This window comes from Gekko japonicus, unplaced genomic scaffold (assembly GCF_001447785.1).
Source record: "Gekko japonicus isolate JY-2015 unplaced genomic scaffold, Gekko_japonicus_V1.1 scaffold158, whole genome shotgun sequence".
NCBI lineage: Eukaryota > Metazoa > Chordata > Lepidosauria > Squamata > Gekkonidae > Gekko > Gekko japonicus.
This window is the reverse complement of record NW_015170279.1, coordinates 165,321-185,007: the sequence shown is the minus strand read 5'-3', so window position 1 is coordinate 185,007 and position 19,687 is coordinate 165,321. Positions and strand designations below refer to the sequence as shown.

Below are 19,687 nucleotides of genomic sequence, written 5' to 3'. Positions count from 1 at the left end.
TCCGGCTCACGCATTTTTGTCTTAGCTCAGGGAGGAGGGCTCCAGAGCAAGCTAATTTATGCAGCAGCCAAATCGCCCGCTCACAACTTTAATGCCAGTCGCTCACCAAGTAGAATTTTTGCTCACAAGACTCCACAGCTTAGAGGGAACATTGCTCCCTGTGCAGCTTTTTTTAAAAAATTAACGTTTTAATTAACTTTTTAATTGACTTCCATAAAGTTTTACAGAAGTTCCAACAGAATTAAGATACAGATCCAAAGTTTGAATAATAACGTTTTAGATCTAAGAGCTTGGACTAGCCCAGCTATACAATAAGTAATAATTTTTCTAACAACTTTTTAAAGAAATAAAGTTTTAGAGTTATAACGATATAGGGTATTCACATTACATGAGGGGCTTAAATAAATAAACAAATAAAGCACCTCTGCCTGTTGAACCAATGTGTCCTCGGCGGCCCGGCACTACACCCTCACACCCCATGCACCAATTGAACTGAGTAAGAAGGTAGAGTTTATAGAGAAAGAAGCGTTTTATAGATAGGATTAAAGGGCAGGATGTCGTTTTCAGCAACATAATCTAGGAAAGGGAACCATTTTTCTGTGAAACAAGTTTTCCTAGTGTAGATGCCTGTTTGTAGTAGACGATCAGAGATTTTTTCCATTAATTTGCTCCCCGTCCCTGTGCAGCTTTGAAGGAACTGTACCTCCAGGTGGATGCCAGATGTTGGTACATCTGTTAGAGAAACAGAACAGCTGCAAGCACTGGGTTCAGAATCAGAGGAAAGGCGCACTTCTTGAAAGAAGTATTACGAGTGATCTATGTTATGATGAGATATAATTTACCAGAACATCTACAAACCATTGCTTTGGGAGATATTCATCAGCTAGTAAGACAAGTACGATTTTATTGCTATTATGGGTAGCAAAGATTTGGATGGTGAAACTTTGGAAGGATATTAAAGTTGCTGAGATCAAGTCCTGGGTGAGGAAACTAGGGAAGAATGTGTTTTGGAAAACTTTTGTCTGCAGTTATAGGCTTGGACCCCGATCAGTGTGAGCAGAACCGTGTTAGAAGAAGGTGCCTCTTCCCAAAGCCTTCTTTTCCCCTCAAAATCAGGCTCTGGATGAGTTGACCAGAAAGAACAGCATGTGGGCAAAATGGTAATACTGAGCATTGAGATTTGATTTTCCTTGGGCGCGATCACATGCAGAATTAGCCGTGCCATAGGTGCGAATGCCGGGCGGATTTTAAGGGCGCAATCAGATGGCAACATCTGCCAAGCGTCCCGCTCCCGTCGGCAACCCGTTGTGCTCCGCTGCAGAAATGGAGTAAAAAGACACCGTGGAAAACCCAGTAGCAAATGGGTTTGCTACGGGCCAGGAACGGACTTCCCCCAGAGTGATCGCGCCAGCGTGCTCCCATGGCGTCGAGACAGTCTGATCGGGCCATCCCGACTCCATGGTGTTGTCCCCCCCCCCTGTTTCGGTATGCGCATCATCGCACACTGCGTAGGGAGCACTCGGTGTGGAGCTGCGAATCATCGATCCCTTGTGGAAGCGAACCGGAAATATGCGGCCACCCCCCCCCCCGACTCACCCGCGGTTGTGTGTGATCACGCAGTGGCGGGCCGCCTCCGCAGCTCCCAGGGACTGTGATCGCGCAAATGCGGGTCAAATTCCCACGGAGCAAATAGCCTCGCTCCCCCCCCCCCATTATCTCGCGCGTGTGAACACTGCCCTTATTTGTTTTTAAAGATTGTTTGCGCAATCTTGGGTGAGGGGGAAACAAACCAACCAACGCATGAGCAGGACTCACCAGTTTCCACCTTGGAATGGTCCAAGCGGTCGGTGACCTTCTCCTGGCGGATGAGGTAATCAACAATCTGCACCCCAATGGGGGGCTCCGAATGCTCCCACTCCAGCACCACCAGTGAGCTGCTGGGCTCATGAACAGTGGACAACCTCAGCCTGTGCAGAGAGAGAAAGAGCCAGAAAAGATGTCAGACTAAGAGTGACCCTCTGAGTTACATGCTCGATAGGAGAGAGATGGACAGTGGCCATCCTATGCTGATTTACTCCATTTGAAGCCTACTGATTTCAGTGCATTTGGATTGGACTAACTTGATACAGGACTGGAGTGCAAAAGACAGATTCCCACCGTTATCTATTTCCTTTGCAATCTGGCCCCAGCCTAATCCAATTGAACACCTTGTATATTGGGGGAGGGTGAGGGGAAGAAGGCAGATTTGGCCCAGTGGCTTATAAATGTTAGTCTATGAAGCTTACTGGATGACCTTGGGTCGCTCATGAACTCTATCTACCACACAGGATACACAGTTTGGATAAAATAGGGTAACCTCCTCTGCAACCTACATACCTTGATGGATGGGCAAGAAACAAATCAACAATGTAGAAATGATATTTAATGCCAATAACCTGAGCGGGGCCATCATCTTATTTAAATTTAAAACTGATTACCATTACAAGTGTTTTCAACCGCATCAGTGAAAGATGTGATTAAACAATTTCAGCAAGGAAGTTTTGCCAAACCCTATTCAATTCTTCTCTTTAAAAAGTTCGTCGATATGATCCTCAGAAAAGTTACTATACATTTAGTAATCCATTCTTCTATCTCAGGACTTCAATCTGACTTCCGGTAACACGCGAGGACAAATCTAGCCACAGTTAACAAGTGTGGGATAATATACCTCATTTCCATTGGGAACATGGGTGTATAGCTTCATATAATAATTTCAGCTGCATATGGGAAATCTATACCTGGTACGATTTTTTTTAAAAGGCGGGGCAGTCATCTTTTGTACCCTAACTCTGATATGGAGAGTCTGCTTGAATAGCAGTGGCTTGCAAAATGCATCAATACAAGACCACAGTACAGCAACATACACTGAAAAGTGGTGGTGGTGGGGATAAATAGCACTCTTGGCGTTGGTCCTAAGTGATGGTTCCCTTTGCTTCTGTTGCTCTGAGGGCAAAGTGTGAGGGCCCTCCTTTGTTCTAAGAAGTAGGGTTGCCAGCTCTGGGTTGGGAAATACCTGGAGTTTTCGGGGAGGTGGAACCTGGGGAGGGTGGGGTTTGGGGGAGGGGAGGGACCTCGGCAGGGCATAATGCCATAGAGTCCACCCTCCAAAGCAGGGAGACTCAACTTGGTCGTCTGGAGATCAACTGTAATAGCAGGGGATCTCCTCAACTTGGTCGTCTGGAGATCAACTGTAATAGCAGGGGGTCTCCAGGCACCACCTGGAGGTTGGCAACCCTACTAAGAAGGCTCCCTTCCGCTCAAGGGGCTGCCCCATCTAAGATGCCTTCTGCTGATCGATGAGCCACTTATGTTGGAGGAAATCCCCTCGGGCTGGAGGAGGGCTTCGAATTTTGCTGAGCAGAGGTGGTAGGATCTAGGCTCATGGTGACTAACAGGTAAATACCCCCCCCCCACACACACACACACCTCGGCATCAGGCTTCCAGGCTCACTGTTTAGGCGACCTCAGCAGGGTTTAATGACAGAGTCCACTGTTTTCTCCAGAGGGACTGATCTCTGCTACCTGAAGAGCATTTGTATGTTTGAGTTATCTGTAGCCCTCACCTGGAGAGTGGTAACCATTGTTACCCATTCTCCTCTCCCCTATGAGGGATGTTATGCAACTGAAAATCCCAACTGCCTTGTGGGGGGGGGAGTTTGAGGTGTGGAATGGAGTGAAGTCCAATCAGCTTCCATATGCAAAAGACCAGGTTGTCGCAGCAGTTGTGGTGTGGGCGGGACCCGGGCTTTGCCTTCTGATTGGTGGTGATATATGCTGAGGAGCAGTGCCATCAGCCATACACTAAGGGAGTGCATTTTAGAATTAGAACTTTGGCACCCACTATTCAATTATATATAAGGAGAGATGCTCCCCCTTCTTTGGGGGGTGGGGCCCTGTCTGCAGTCTTTTTCATTGTGATGTTGCTGCAATATTTATTTTATTGATCCATTTATTTAATTCGAACATGTGTAGCCGACCTTTCTGCCTGCCAAAGCCCTCAAGGTGGCTCTACGCAGAACGCCGTGCCCATAAAACATGCACATAAAATACCATAAAACCCCATAAAAAGGTCAGCAGTAAAAGTACATTACGTAGTATAGCCAGCAAGCGGGATCCAGAATAAAGCCGGTTATGTCAGCCCCCAAATGCCTGGTTTGAATAAGAAAGATTAGCCGAGGCCTTCAAAGGCCCCCGCAGGACTGGAGATGGCACAGCAGTGGACTAAATCCTCCGTACAGGCAAGGCTCTGGTGTTCTTGGAACAGAATGTTCCCGTCTCCCCCTCGCCTGCTGAAGCCGGCTTATCTCCCCCAAAGGCCACTCCTGGGTAGGCTTGCCAGGCCCCCGGTGGAGGCGCAGGCCCCCCCGCTGCCAGGCCCTGCCCCCCAGCTGGCTGGTGGGGGAACGTACTTGGAGAAAGAGAAAGGCCTAGGCCTCATTCTCCACGTCACATAGGAAGTGACATCATCCCATCAGCGACGTTCAGGCAACACTATGCATTTGGGCAAAAACTCTATGGTAGCAGCCAGTTTTACTAGAGAGTTTTTGCCTAAATATCAGAGCTTCACAGTGACGTTGCAGCGTGGTGATGTCACTCCCTGTGTGACAGCGGCAAAGAGGCCTGGACCCTTCTCTTTCTCCAGGTAAGTCCCTCCCCATCCCCCGCCGGTTGCAAAAAGGGACCTAGCAACCCTACTCCGGGGGGACAGGGGACCCTCAGGGACCACATGAGAGGCAAGTCGGGCATCTGCTGCAGAAAGAGGCAATTTCTGCAAACTACCCCACCCATTCCTTTAGTGGAACATTTAGCCTGCAATCTACCCCCAGGACTGGAGTTGAGCCTCTTCAAGGGACCAGAAATGGGACGAGGTCGGCTTCTGGTCTCAGAAAGGGATGTGCAAACCGGTTCCTGTGTTTCAGTGAGACATTCTGCTTTTCCATCCCTGGACTTAGATATCCTCAGGAATATCATGAAGGGCTCAGAGTGCCTCCATGGACTGTGGCGCCTAATCAGACGTGCACTGGTATGCCCTTAGGGTTGCCAACATCCAGGTGGGAGATTGAGACCTCCTGGAATTACACCTGACCCCAAGACTACACAAATCACTTATTTTTTTCTTTATCTAAAACACATAGTCCACTTTCCCTGGAGAAAATGGCTGCTCTGGAAGGTGGACTGCATGGCCTTATACTCTACCGAGGTCCCTCCCTTCCCTAATCTCCAGCTATATCTCTATACGGAGTTTGGCAAGCCTAATGCGCATCTAACTGAGAAATTTACTGCTTTCAGTGGGGTGCATATATGAATGCTCGTTTTTCCAGGCACACCCCTTTGTGCTTCCAGAGAGCCAGTTTGGTGTCATGGTTAAATTAATCTGGGAGCACTGGGCTTGATTCCCCACTCCTCCTCTTGCACCTGGCTGGATGACCTTGGGCAAGCCGTAGCTCTGATAAGAGCTGTTCTTGAAAAAGAGCAGTTTCTGTCAGAGCTCTCTCAGCCCCACCTACCTCACAGGCAGTGTTCCCTCTAAGCTGAGTTAGTGTGAGCTAGCTCACAGTTTTTTAGCTTCCGGCTCACAGATTTTTGACTCAGCTCAGGAAGGATGGCTCCAGAGCAAAGTTTGTAAGCCGCTCTAAGACACCTTTGGGTAGTGAAGGGCAGGGTATAAATCCAAACTCTTCTTCTTCTTCCTAACCCTCCCCCAAGTAGCTGATGCAATACTGTCCAACCACGATAACTCTCCTTTGCCTGGCTTGCCAAAGAATTTACACATGCAGCCACCTCACGGACTTTCCCGTGCTGCTGGACATCAGACATAAGAAGGCTGGGGATAATCGTCTGCATCGAGGCAACTATAAAACCTGGGTCAGAAACTGAACCCGTTGGGATTACTGCAAAAAGGTTCCAGAGCGAGTCCTCAATTGAAGATACACGCAAGAAAGCGACCTCTGGATATAGCCCTTAGGGCTTTAGAGGTCAAAACCAGCAATGCCTTGAATTGTGCTTGAAAACTAAATGGAAACCAGCACTTGGCTATCCCATTTTGTTCGTGAGTCTGAAGTGGCCAAGCTTCATTCCTGGTTGGCTGGATCTAGAGGCTTCCTGACTGGCTGCGGGTCACAAAGAGGCCTCCTGAGAGACATGCCTGGTTTCTAGTTGATAATGGGGTTCCTAGCAATGTTCCCTCTAAGCTGTGCTGTTCTGAGCAAAAATCTACTTTGTGGGCTACTGTCAATAAAGTTGTGAGCAAGCGATTTGGCTGTTGCACAAATTAGTTTGCTCTGGAGCCATCCTTCCTGAGCTAAGACAAAAAAGTGTGAGCCAGAGGCTAAAAAACTGAGCTGGCTCACAGTAACTCAGTTTAGAGGGAACACTGATTCCTAGTCCTCCTAAATCTATGGGATCATCTCAAAATCCCTAAAATCAGAAAAGAATTGACATCAACTATGTTAACAGGGGCTAAAAACCTTATAGCACTTAAATGGAAGAGCAAAGACCCCCCCCCCCCCAGAAGTATAACACTGGTATGTTAAGTGATGGGACTATTTCATTTTAGTTAGAACAGATGTATCCACTTACCAACCTAATCTACTGGAGAAATGGCTCCCCTTTATGGAAAGCATTCTTAAAATTAACTATCATGATGCCCCTTTGTTACCAGCTAGTGATTATTCATTGTTAGCATTACATTAATAGCTGTTTATAGCTTTTTACTGAAATTATCAACAATTGGTTGTCATGGATTATACATCAAAACTGTATAATAATGGTCGCCCTAACTATTGTTTCCATATAGTAATAATTCAATGTCTAAGTTATTTTTTCTGTAATCCCTTATTAATAAAATAAAAATTATACTTTAAAAAATGGGGTTCCTAGCCCATATTTTCATCTTCATACTTTGGATCTCTTCAGATTCCTCATTGGAATTTCTCCTTGTAAAACTTCCATGTTTCTTATATGCTTCCATATCCTGGGAATTCTGAGAAGTGCCCTGCAGAATCAAGGGGAGTTTTGGGGTTCTCCCACAAGCAGAAAATGCTTCAAGTTGCTATGCAGGTTGAGAAACAGGATTTGATGCAGGCTTCTAAGGGCCACAGTAGATGAGACCCTGGTAGGTCTGTGAGAGATCCTGCGCAGTGGTTTCTAAAATGTAAATGACAGCTGCAGGGGGTGCCCTGCTTATTTCAGATCTTGCTTCCTTCGCACAATTCTGTAGATCCAAACTTCCTTTCCTGGAGATGGTGCCTATCCTTTCCCCCTCTTCTGAATCTAACAATACCACAGGGGGACAGGGACAGGTTTGATCAGCAAAACTGTATATGGAGGAAAAGGTTATATCAAAAGGATCTGACTCCCATACCACAGCCTCAGTATGACGCCCCTCCCCAATGTCTGCAATATACCTTTTTAAAAATAAACTGGGCAGATCCATTCTGTGGACCTCAATGGTACAGAAGGAGTCTATAAGGAGACACAGCAGGGTTTCGGTGCATTTTTAACATAAAGAATGATGGTAGAATGGACTATATAAATCAAATCTGCAGCAGTGACAACAGCAATAGTAGAAGAAAAGAAGAAGTGAAGAGTCCTACTGTAGATTGTGCGTGCATTGGTTTGAAGAGACATTCAGCAAAATCTTAGTTCTGCAAGGAGAGGGGGGGGGAAAGGGACACACGTACACGGGGTGTGGGAGGGGTGCACAGGCCGGGAGGCCATCAGCACCGAAGGCACTTGAGTCGCACCGACACCAGTCCTCGATAACATCCCCACTGCCCGAGCACCACAGGGAACTCATGGTAGCCTCTTGCAAGAGCTGAGAATCAGAGAGAGAGAGAGAGAAAGAAAGAGAGCACAGGAGGAGTGTCAGGAGCACATAGGAAGGTTGAACCAAAACAGATTCCCCACCTCACCCCAGTTTGCGGGCTTATTTGTGAAACCCCTTCCTCTTTTTGGGGGAGCAGCTACCAAATGGGAGAGGTCCATCTGGTGGCCCTCATGGTTGCCCTAGTGGCAGCGGGGGACCGTGCTCATTGCTGCTGCTCAGGACCCACCGTTTTTTCCACCAGAGTCACTACACCACAGTAGCAGTTCTCCTACAGAGAAGCTTCAAAGGGAGATTATAATGCAAGATTGTGGAACCGGAACTCCTTAACAAGTTCCATGCACACACTCCCTCTCCAGGCCTGAATAAGGACATAACATTCTTATCACGTTACAGAGGCTCATTTTCTGCACCCTCCACCTCTACATACATCTCCCAGCTCAAATCAAGCTGATTATGTTTGGCATTGTACCTCTGCACCCTGACTCCAATTGGCCTTTCTTGGTAACATCCTCCCACCTTTACATCTGGATATAAGCGCTGATGGATCTGCAGTCTTACCTGCAGGGGTCATTTCGTAGAAAAAGAGGTGCAGGAGCTCATTAGCATAACTCATTTGCATATGCCACACCCCCTGATATCACCAGAAGTGTGTCAGAAGGCAACACCCACTGCTCAGGCTCCATTGGACTGTTTTGGATTGCTAGCTATTGGGGGGGGGCATGCAGATCTGTCCTCGCAGAGGAGGGAGAGCTTGTACCTGAACAAAACTTGGTCTTAAAGGTGCCACTGGACTGTTTTGAACTGGGGGGCTGGGGGGGGACTATGCACTTACCTGGCTGCGTCTTGCTCTGACTGAGGGCTGCTGGGAGCAGGGGGTGGGGCTTCTTGCATGTGCCCGCCCCCTGGGCTCTTTACTGCTGGAGCTCCGCTCCTGTGTGCTCCTGCAGGAAATGACCCCTGCTTACCTGTATCAGCCAAGGTGTGCTTGGACTCATGAAAACTTATATCTGAGAAAATGCTGTTGGTCTGTAAGGTGCTACTGGACTCGTATTTCGCTTTACTGCTATAGACTAACACGACTACCCACCTGAAACCATGCCAGAGTGGGAGCAGGGACCATTGCCCTTGCTCAGGTTTGGCTTCAAGCGGATGTCAGGTAGTCATTGGCATGGAGCTGCATGAAAATGCTGTGCAGTGGCAAGAAGGGCTGCCGCTGCAAGAACTGAGAGTAGGAAGCACAGAAGGAGCATGCAAGGAGCCTTCCACGGCTCCTGTCACCCTGCAAGCCCCCCTTTAGCCTGGGAATGGTTTGCTTTACTGCCTTGGGCTCAGTCTTGCCTCCTCCCCAGACTATTGAGGAAGACCTAGATGTGAAATATCACTCGAGGACAGCCAGGCAGCTCTGCCCGGTCTCCTAACCTGAAGCCAGTCATCACTCATCCCATGCCTTGGCCCCTAGTCACATCTGCTGAGAGTCTGTATTTATAACTGCTCTCTTATTTACTTGTTGCAGTACTTGTTTAATACAGTGTTTCTTGTTTACTCTGTCTGGGTCCTCCGCCTCATATTCAGTCGTCCATCAGGGCATGCCCTGACTGAATAGGGGGTAGCCTGGGGCACAGGGTGGTTACTTTGGCCCCTCTCCAGTAAAGCCCTAGAACAACAGTAGTGGCAGCCAGCTAAGGCCTTTGCCTATTCCAGGGCTGAAGGGGGCAGGAGGAAAGGAGGGTAGGTGTGGAAGGAATGTCCTGTCTGTGGCCAACCCTGTCCCAGTCTTTGGCAGTGCATTCCCTGAAAATCAGGGCAGCGGTTCCCTATTTCTGAACAGATCAAAGCAGCGTGTGGATAAGAAATTCATTTGTTAACACGGGCTGTTGACAAGCTGTTGTATGAGCAACCAGTGCAGACTGGCTGCTAATTCACTTTGTAGTGTTTTGAGGTTCCTGGATCTGTCTTAAGAGGAAGACACGTATATTCAAAATATACAGGTATTCTACGGAAATGTGTTATAAATACCCAGGGAAAAGATCTCTGCAGAATTAGGGAACACCAGCTGTCCCCTTTTCATGTTCGTTCTGTGAGTTGGCGCCACCCTGTTTTATCAGCTTTCTGTTTTAACTGGGGAAATGTCTAAAATTAATTTTGAAATTTTCATGTGTGCGGTTCGCTGTAGCTTCAGTTCTCTTCTGTCTTGGAGCCAACCCAAAATGGCTCCAAGGAGCCACTGTATGTCCCATTGGAGGAACTTGTGCATAGCCTCCAGGTCAAGAAATCAGCAGATGTGTACATGAAGGGCTTAAGCCCCCTCTACCTGTGTGCCATTGTCCCAATCCGAACTGGGCTCCTGTACTTCTGGGAATGAAGCTCCATGCATGGAACACCCTGAACATGTCCATCAAATAGACATGAGTAGGACTTGAGGAATCTGTAGTTCCTGAAATGACCCTGAAACTGTGGGAAACTGCATATGCAGAGCAGTTTGAATGAAGGCCAGACATTTTTAAAAGCACATTTCACAAACAAAGGTCCTTTTTGCACTTAATCCATGTTCACTGCTGTGTCCTCCAAGCAATTCTGCACTAAAAGCAAATTCAACCTTCTTTTTAATCCAGTTTTTTCTCACCATTCTGCACTAAAGTCGAGTTCAACCTTCTTTTTATTCCAGGTTTTCCCCCCATTCTGCATTACATCACCTCCCTTCAGTGGTCAGCCCAGTTTCAGCCTGCGGTTGCCCCGGGTTATTTGGATGCTGTTTTGCCATAGACTTAAATTGCCTCAACTTGAATTCTGAGAAAATCTGGAGTGGCAGGCAAATGCAGAAAGGACCAAAGTCAGGTAATGTGGAGACTCAAAATCCAAAGAGACATTTTTCTGGGGAGAATTTCAAAAACATCCCTCCACAGAATTTAGCACCCAGACAATCCTGGGGTTTTTAAAAACTCCATTCATAGCCCTTTTGCTTTAAGACTAAAGACTGGGAATGTTTCCAATGTTTCCCTATGTGGCTCTCCCCTCTCCGGCACACTCAGGACTTCTCCAGAACATAATCCTGGTTGCTCTTTTTGTAGCAGGAACTCCTTTGCATATTAGGCCACACACCCCTAATGTAGCCAATCCTCCAAGAGCTTACAGAGCTCTTCTTACAGGAGCTACTGGAAGCTCTTGGAGGATTGGCTACATTAGAGGTGTGTCGCTTAATATGCAAATGAGTACTTGCTACAAAAAGAGTCCTGCCTGGTTGTATGAAAACCTGAATTGTTGAGGAGACATCAGACTTAGAAACCTTTTTAGGAGCTCCAACTGATGCTGAAGGAAGACGCCCCAACCCCCAGTCATCAGCCACTCACCCTCTGAGTCTGATTGTTGGTGACCAGCTCGTAGATGGGGGCTGCTTTGGTGACCTCCAGCAGGATGGGCTCAGCAGAAGAATCGGGGCTGGAGGTCACGTGGCACAAGGGGCAGGAAGAGGGGCAGCGGCCCCTGCTTTGGCACTCCATACGCACGCCGGCTGCCATGCGTTTGGTGCCCGATTCAGACAGGCTGGCGATGTATTCAGGGAAAGTGAGGACTCGGGGGTCTCTGTCACGCTCCTCAGACTCATCCGAGGGGGAGTTACCTGCAAGAAACAAGATTGGGAAGAATCACAAGAAGTCACAAAGCACCCTTTAACGTTCCCATTAAGATTGGGTAGGAGCATCATTTAAACTGTCCAGGTGGGACTGGAGTTCCTGTCTCCAATACCAGTTCTCTGAGCTGCAAATTTGATTGGGGGGGGGGGGATTATCATATAGCCCCGTCTTCACCCTTATCACAACAAGTCATTTGCAAGAAGGTGGACAACTCTGGTCAAGCAAAACACTAGAATTCTCATGTGGATAAAAGACTAGTTAATACATCATTTGAAAAAAGCATAGTCACGGGGTAGACTTCCTTATCAGGAAGAATCAATGCACGAGGGTGTCATGACTTGACATCTCAGAACACAGAAATAAAAAGATGGAAACTGCAACCCCACGTTCTCTGAAATCCAATGTGCCTTTCCATTTGGAGCATACTTACTCTACCAGATTCCTTTTACACCATCTGTTCCAGCTGTCCTGGAAATAATTCTGAGAGTTGGGAACTCTCTGCGAGAAATCCCTTCCCTCCTTTTTTTTGCCATCCAGTCAAGCTGACTTATGCCGACCCCTAGTGGGGCTTGAAGGCAACTGGACATTCAGAGGTGGCTTCCCAACGCCTGCCTCTGCCTCCCAGCCCTGGTATTCCTTCGAAGTCCCCCATCCAAATACTAGCCGGGGCCGGCCCTGCTTAGCTTCCGAAATCAGACTAGGCTCGGTGAACCAGGACAGGGCCCCTAACCTCCTTTTTTGCTACTCTTTTACAAAATTTGGAAAAAAAAAATCAACCTTGTTTCCCTCTTACTTTTTGTTTTAAAAAAGCCCTGTAAACAAAACATGTCCAGCTCTTTAACCCCCCTTCTGCACGACCTGCCCGTCACGAACATCTACCATCTAAATTGTTGCTGAATAACTGTCTTCTTGATATCCTTCCTGGAAAGCTACATTTGAAACTCAACCCGCTATTGCCCACACCGGTAACTATCCTGATAGCCACACAACTCCATTTCCTTCCAAGCCTTGAGATGACCCTTCTGCCAATAAAGCCTAACAAACGGAATTGGGTTTTCACATCACAGTGTCGCATGGTTGACAAGCTGCCTGCTGGAACAAAACGGCGGACTGCCCTGAGCACAAGCAGGGCTGGTTCAATGTGTTTTGTCACTGTGGGCGAGGGACGCCTCTCCCCTTCCTGGTCTGAGCCACGAGCAGCCGGGGCCAAGCTTGGTGGTGGTGCAGGCCCTGCAGGCGATATCAGTCACCACCCATGCCACTGGTGCCTGGGAGACAGCTGAACCCCTGTGGAGCATCGGCACCAACTTCCCTGTCTCACTCCGAACAGTCACTTGGATGATTTGGCCAGAGAACTGGCCCTGACTAGAATCAAAGGTGGGGAGGGAAGATTCTAAGAGCAAAAATCAACTCAAGTATGCCTTACTGTGGACTCTTGGCTAAGGATGTTCAAATATCCTTGATCCTTGCTTTTATTCCTCACGCTCTCAGAATATATTTGCCTATACGGATAAAGATCCAAAACAGGCAGCAAAGTCGCTAAATGTCAGATTTGCAGGGACAACGGTTTGGAAACAGTGGCTTCGGTTTGACATTTGAAGCACGGTGTTTTTGAATGGGGAAATGAGGCCCAAGGGGGGCATAAGGAGAGTTTGGTCCTGCATTTTTAAAGTTCGAATGGGGAACAATGTGGAGTTATAGCAATTATACAAGAATGGTTTGGGTCAGCATTTGGGAAGATCGACCCTGATTCAGTTAAAGTCACATGGCTACATGAAGCAGTCTTATCCCCAAGTCAGGTTCTAGGCATCTCAAGGTCAGTCTTTGCCTACTTCAAAATGCGGTGGCTCTCTTGGGTTTCAGGTTGAGGTCTTGCACATCATCTGGTGGTGGAAAGTGTGTGTCAGGTCATAGCTAAGGTATGGCAAGCCCATAGGGTTTGCAAGGCAAGAGACAAACAGAGGTGGTTTGCCACTGCCTGCCTCTGCATAGCATCCCTGGACTTCCTTGGTGGTCTCCCATCCAAGTGCTAACCAGGGTGGACCCTACATAGCTTCCAAGATCTAACAAGTCTGGGCTCGCCTGGGAAACCAGGTCAAGTGTTCACATCATCTACATAAGAACATAAGAGATGCCAATGTTGGATCAGGCCAAAGGCCCATCCAGTCCAACACTCTGTATCACACAGTGGCCAGAAATACCAGGTGCCATCAGGAGGTCCACCAGTGGGGCCAGGACATTAGAAGCCCTCCCACTGTTGACCCCCCCCAAGCACCAAGATGACAGAGCATCACTTGCCCCAGAGCCCCTATCTATACCTTGTGACTAATAGCCACTGATGGACCTCTGCTCCATATGCTTATCTCATTCCCTTTTGAAGCTGTCCATGCTGGTAGTTGCCACCACTTCCTGTGGCAGTGAATTCCATGTGTTAATCACTCTTTGGGTGAAGAAGTACTTCCTTTTATCCGTTCTAACCCGTCCGCTCAGCAATTTCATGGAGTGCCCACGAGTTCTTGTATTGTGAGAAAGGGAGAAAAGTACCCCTTTCTCTACCTGCTCGTTCCCATGCATAATCTTATTCACCTCGATCATGTCACCCCTCAGTTGTCGTTTCTCCAAGCTAAAGAGCCCTAAGCGCCTTAACCTACTACTCTGAACTGGAGATTCTGGAGCCTGAACCTGGGACCTTCTGCACACAAAGCAGAGGCTCTACCACTAAGCTACAGCCCCACCCTAACTAAGCCCCACAGAAATTGATTGAACAAGTTAATTACGAAGAGTAGATTACTAGGGGACTCGGGGATGACCAGTTATGGCATTTCTTCACGTAAGGAACAACGAGGGTTCAAAAACCAATGGTTCGGATACTCCAAAAATGGTACATTCAGTCGGTATTCAAGGGAGGGGAAACAGAAATAAACCGAGAAAGGAAATGGCAATAAAGCTGCCTATAATCAGGTGACCACTAGATGGTGGTGTGAAATCACAGTTTGTGACAGGTCGGGGAGTCTGAGATCTCTGTGGCAGGTCAGATGGGACAACTTTGCTTTTGTCCTCAGTGGCCGTAACAATGTGCCGATGTTTAGATCAGAACCACAAAGTGAACGTGCTGCAGGCGTGGTTTTTAGTCAGCAAAAGAAGGGTGCTCAAATCGGGCCAAATCTCCAGTGACAACAGTGCTTTCTATTACTCCTTCAGCGTTTAATGGTCCAGTCAAATAATACCACATACAGAGTTGCTACTTTGAAAGAAAACAAATCCCGACTCTGTTCCTTTAATAGGAATACGACAGACGGTGAGGGCAGAATCAGGAAAAAGGGAACAAAGGATGACAAAACCATGGACCTGCCATGACTGAGCTCATTGACACCTGAGTCAATCGACACCCCTAACTGGATGGCCTCAGTGGTTTTGCTTAAAGCGTGGCTTGGACACCATGCTGCACAGCTTTGCATCTGCTCCGTAACCAGTGGCAGTACAGGGACATAGCCAGGTTGTGCTTTGGTAAACAAGCTGCCACCTTTTCAACTGGCCCCCTCTACTTGCCCCTTTAATATCAGTTTGATTTGTGGCAATTCTCAGGTTATTTAGCTCCAGGGCTATTTTTGGGCAGGAACGCACAGGAACGGAGTTCCGGCTGGCTCCCGAGTTGGCCACGCCTAGCAGGAACTCATTAGCATAATAGGCCACACCCAGCAGTAGAAACTTATTAGAACTGGCTACATTAGGGGTGTGTGGCCTAACATGCAAAGGAGTTCCTGGTACAAAAAAAGGCCCTGGGTTTTGACAACAAACAAGGTAAACAGAATAAGAAGGGAAAGGGGTGTGTTGACCACACTTCTGCGAACATGGGGTGTGTAGCTTAATATGCTAATGAGCTTTGCTGTCAGGGGTGTGTCCTAATAAGCAAATGAATTTCTGGTGTTGGGTGTGGCCTATTATGCTAATGAGTTCCTGCTGGGCTTTTTCTACAAAAAGAGCCCTGTAATAGCTCCATGCTGTGAAAAGCTTTAGCTGCTCGTTTCTGCAAATTAAGCTTCTATTAAAGGGACAGGCTAGCTGGGAATCCTAACTGTGGTGTCCAAATAGCCCTGCAACACCCTGAGCCAAGGGGTCCAACTGGGTGAGCCCATGCCCATTCTCGGCACTGCTGCAACCTGAATTGGGGCTGAGTGGCCATTCTGGCACTGTCAGCCCATCGAGGGCTGTTTGGTTCCGCTTGTTCCTGCCCTTCAGTGGCTGCCAGGGCAGCATCCCGCCAGGAAATCCCCCTGTAAGGCAAAGGGCCAGTCTACCCCGGTCAGTGGGAGAAACTAGTTGAGGGAAAAGAGGGCAGAAGCTCTCTGGACACAGTTGTTGGGCACCAGCTTGTGTCCAAGTAAGCCTGATGGGGATCTTGGGGAGGCCACTGCTCAGTGCTAGAGCATCTGCCCTGTATGCAGAAGATCCTGGGTTCGATCCCTGGAATCTCCAGTTAAGGGGATCTGGTAGGGTGTGATGTGAAAGATGTCAGCCTGGGACCCTGGAGAGCTGCTTCCACAGAATAGAACCATAGAGTTGGAAGGGACCTCCAGGGTCATCTAATCCAACCCCCTGCAGGATTTTTCACAAATACACAGCTGTTCCAAGCTGAGAAGATGACAAAAAACCTCCAGGATCACTGGGGCCAAACCAGCCAGGAGAAATATTGCTTCCTGACCCCCAAGTAGCAATCAGCATTTCCCCGGGGGTGTAAGAAAGGGCCACAAGAACTAAGCACTGAGGCAACCCTTCCTGCCCTCCCTCTCATGATCTGCCTAAGTTCACAGTCCAAGGTGGACTGTGCTGACCTTGATAGACCAAGGGCCCAATTTGGTGAAAGGCTTCCGTCAAGCAAACAAAAACAGTGGGCTGCCACTGGCACAAGATATGTGACTGCAATCAAACCGCAGGTGGTCAATTGACATCATTCGACCTGCCTCCCAGCTCTGCTGCTGCGTCCTGCAGGGAGAGAGCACTGATTGCCAGTCCCATTCCCCTGCTTAGCTTATGCCCTTCGCTCATTACATTTCTGTTTTTGCAAAACTGTGGATTACTCAGAGCCCCACCTATGGGATCCAGGCGGTGGCATGCAAACTGAGCAAATTTCCATTAAGAAATGAACATATTTACATAATCTTATTAATCAGGGCAATACATTTGAAACACAGAAACTGAGACGACCCCCCCCCCCAGTGCCTATTTTGTTCGGGGCAGAGCGTTCATAGGCCCACTTGAGATCTTCTAAAATCCTTCCCATGAGCCACCCTGTTGACCCACCTCCCCCTCATTAATACAAATTGCCTGGCTGAGAGGTCCAACGCGGTCTCCAACAGACAGATACGACTGAGTGGAAATACTTTTTGCTGGGCTTTCGAAACAATATTTAAACTTCCCCTGCGATAGCTGGAGGTCATGTTTTTTTAAACACTTAGATTCTTGCTATCCTGAGCATATGTTCTCTTATGTTCGCTTGTTATCTTTTAATTGGTTTCTATTCTAAATTTAATGCCAACTGTTCCCGCTGGCGGCGGCGGCGGCGGCGGCTGCTGCTACAGAAGCTAGGATGGTGCCTTGTCAGCTTTGGGCCGGTGTGTGTGAAGCGTGTGTCGCTGTTCCCATTTCCCTCTCTGCTTCCCGAATGCTTGCCAGCCCACCTAGGAAGCTCTCCCCACTTCCCCCCCCACTGACCCCCATCTGGAGCTAGCTAGTTCTCCTCTTTCTATAGGTTTGTAGATCTGTGGAAGTAAAGCTCCCGGAAGAATGTGATCGCACAATAATGGTGGAGAGTCACGTAAAAGGTCCTTGAGGGAAAGTCCTAGACAGTGGGTCTGGTGCAAGTTTTCCAATGCACTGGGGTTTGAATAGGGGTAGAATAAAGATGTGTGGGGCTGCGGTGGCTCAGTGGTTAAGATGCTGAGCTGCAGACCGGAAGGAAGAACCTGAACAATGTAAAGAAGATCCAATAAGCCGTCGCCATTGGGCATTCTGGCTGGCTCCCAAGTTGGCCACGCCCAGCAGGAACTCATTAGCATAACAGGCCACACCCAACAGCAGGAACTCATTAGGATTGGCTACATTAGGGGTGTGTGGCCTAACATGCAAAAGAGTTCCTGCTACAAAAAAAGGCCCTGGGTTTTGACAACAAACAAGGTAAACAGAATAAGAAGCGAAAGGTGGGTGTGGCTGGATGACCACACTTCTGGTAACATGGGGGTGCGGCCTAATGTGCTAATGAGTGGTGCTGTCAGGGTGTGACCCAATATGCTAATGAGTTCCTGCTGTTGGGTGCGGCCTATTATGCTAATGAGTCCCTGCTGGGCTTTTTCTACAAAAAGAGCCCTGCCTGGAACTGTGTTGATTCTATCCTGGATGTATGAGATTAGTAATTGACTGAGCGCCATTGTTTTAAGTGTTGGATGTTTTTATTATGTTTTATATGTTTTAATTATGGCACGGCTAATTACCCCGCCCTTGATAGCTGCCCTGAGCCCACTGGGGAGGGCGGGATATAAATGTGAAAAATAAATAAATAAATAAATAAGGTCAGTAGTTCAGCCGTTCGAGACCCAAGTGTGCCGCGTGACGGAGTGAGCTCCCGTCTCTGGCCCCAGCTCCTGCCAACCTAGCAGTTCGAAAGCAAGAAATTGCAAGTAGATAAACAGGTACCGCTTCGGTGGGAAGGTAACAGCGCTCCATGCGCCTCGGCGTCTAGTCATGCCGGCCACATGACCATGGAAAATGTCTTTGGACAGTGCTGGCTCTTCGGCTTGGAAACGGAGATGATCACCGCACCCTTAGAGTCGGATTTGACTGGCTTTCGAGCAAGGGAAACATTTACCTTTACAGATGTGCACATTCACTGCTTGAATGTGGATCCAAAGCTCAGCTTCCGGGGCCTCCGCATATGGGGAAAATGGGGCACTAGCCTAACAGCCGAAGAAGCAAACTAAATACACATATTCTGCATGCTACATGGTGTATCCTTCACAGGGGTCAGAGGGTATTATCTATCCTTCTGGTCTGGAATTAAAGAGACAGTAGGCTAGCCTGATCTTGACAGATTTCAGAAGCTAAGCAGGGTCAGCCCAGGTTAGTATGTGGATGGGAAACCACCAAGGAAGACCAGGGCTGCTCGGCAAAAGAAGGCAATGTCAAAACCCACCTCTGAATGTCTCTTGCCTTGAAAACTCTATAGCAGGGGTGTCGAACTCATTTGTTATGAGGGCCGGATCTGACAAACGAGATCTTGTTGGGCCGGGCCATGTGTGTCATAAAATGTAATGCCAGGTAGCAGAGATATAAACTTTATAAAGGACACAAACAAAGGGTTTTTTAAACTTAAAATAAGAACATGCTTAAAACATTAGCTCTGTAAGCTGCAAACCTACTTTTGATTCATTGACATTCACCACAGAAATCTCATGCTCAGAGTTCTGAGCCTAGGACCCAGGTTAAAACATGAAATGGCTGTGTGATTAAGCGGGTCTGGTGAAGCAAGCTATGATGCAGCAGCAGCAGCAGCAGCAGAACTGGAAGCAGGAGATGGCCAGTTCCACTGTGGGCCTGATCCGGCCCCTGGGCCACAAGTTTGACACCCCTGCTCTATGGGGCCACCATAAGTCAGCTGCAACTTGACAGCAAAAAAAAGAGAGGTACATTGGATAGAATGATTACTCTGGAGAAGGAAACCTGAGGTCAAAACCCGACTCATAGATGAAGCTCATATGGTGGCCTTGAGACAGATGTCACTCCCATACATGTAGCAATCTTGTGAAAATATAATGGCATGACCAATGTTCCCTCTAAGCTGTGGATTCCTGTTAGCAGAAATTCTACTTTGTGAGCTCCTGGCATTAAAGTTGTGAGCGAGTGATTTGGCTATTGCATAAATCAGTTTGCTCTGGAGCCATTCTTCCTGAGCCGAGACAAAAAGCTGTGAGCCGGAGGCTAAAATACTGTGAGCTAGCTCACACTAACTCAGCTTAGGGGGAACACTGGGCATGACCTTACATTTTTTGCTCAGAGCTTCTTAGGGTTACACATGCACTGAATGAGAAGGGAGCATGGAGCCAGGGTCGGAAGAAGCTCCACTTGAAGCGATGCCTTTTTCCAAATATGTAAGATCCACCTTGAGGACCATTCACAAATAACAACTTCAGTTTTGACG

At 47.9% G+C, this 19,687-nt stretch overlaps 1 protein-coding gene across 1 annotated transcript in view; it reads right to left on the bottom strand.

Annotated features, from left to right (window-relative positions):
• Positions 1 to 19,687, bottom strand: part of ASTN1 (astrotactin 1) — a 179,069-nt gene that overhangs the window by 7,230 nt on the left and 152,152 nt on the right. The window contains exons 13-15 of the mRNA XM_015417740.1: positions 11,215 to 11,483; positions 7,722 to 7,855; positions 1,816 to 1,967 (exon numbers count right to left, since the gene is read on the bottom strand). Coding sequence (XP_015273226.1) covers positions 1,816 to 1,967; positions 7,722 to 7,855; positions 11,215 to 11,483 — 555 coding nt within the window. The remainder of the gene's footprint in view (positions 1 to 1,815; positions 1,968 to 7,721; positions 7,856 to 11,214; positions 11,484 to 19,687) is intronic.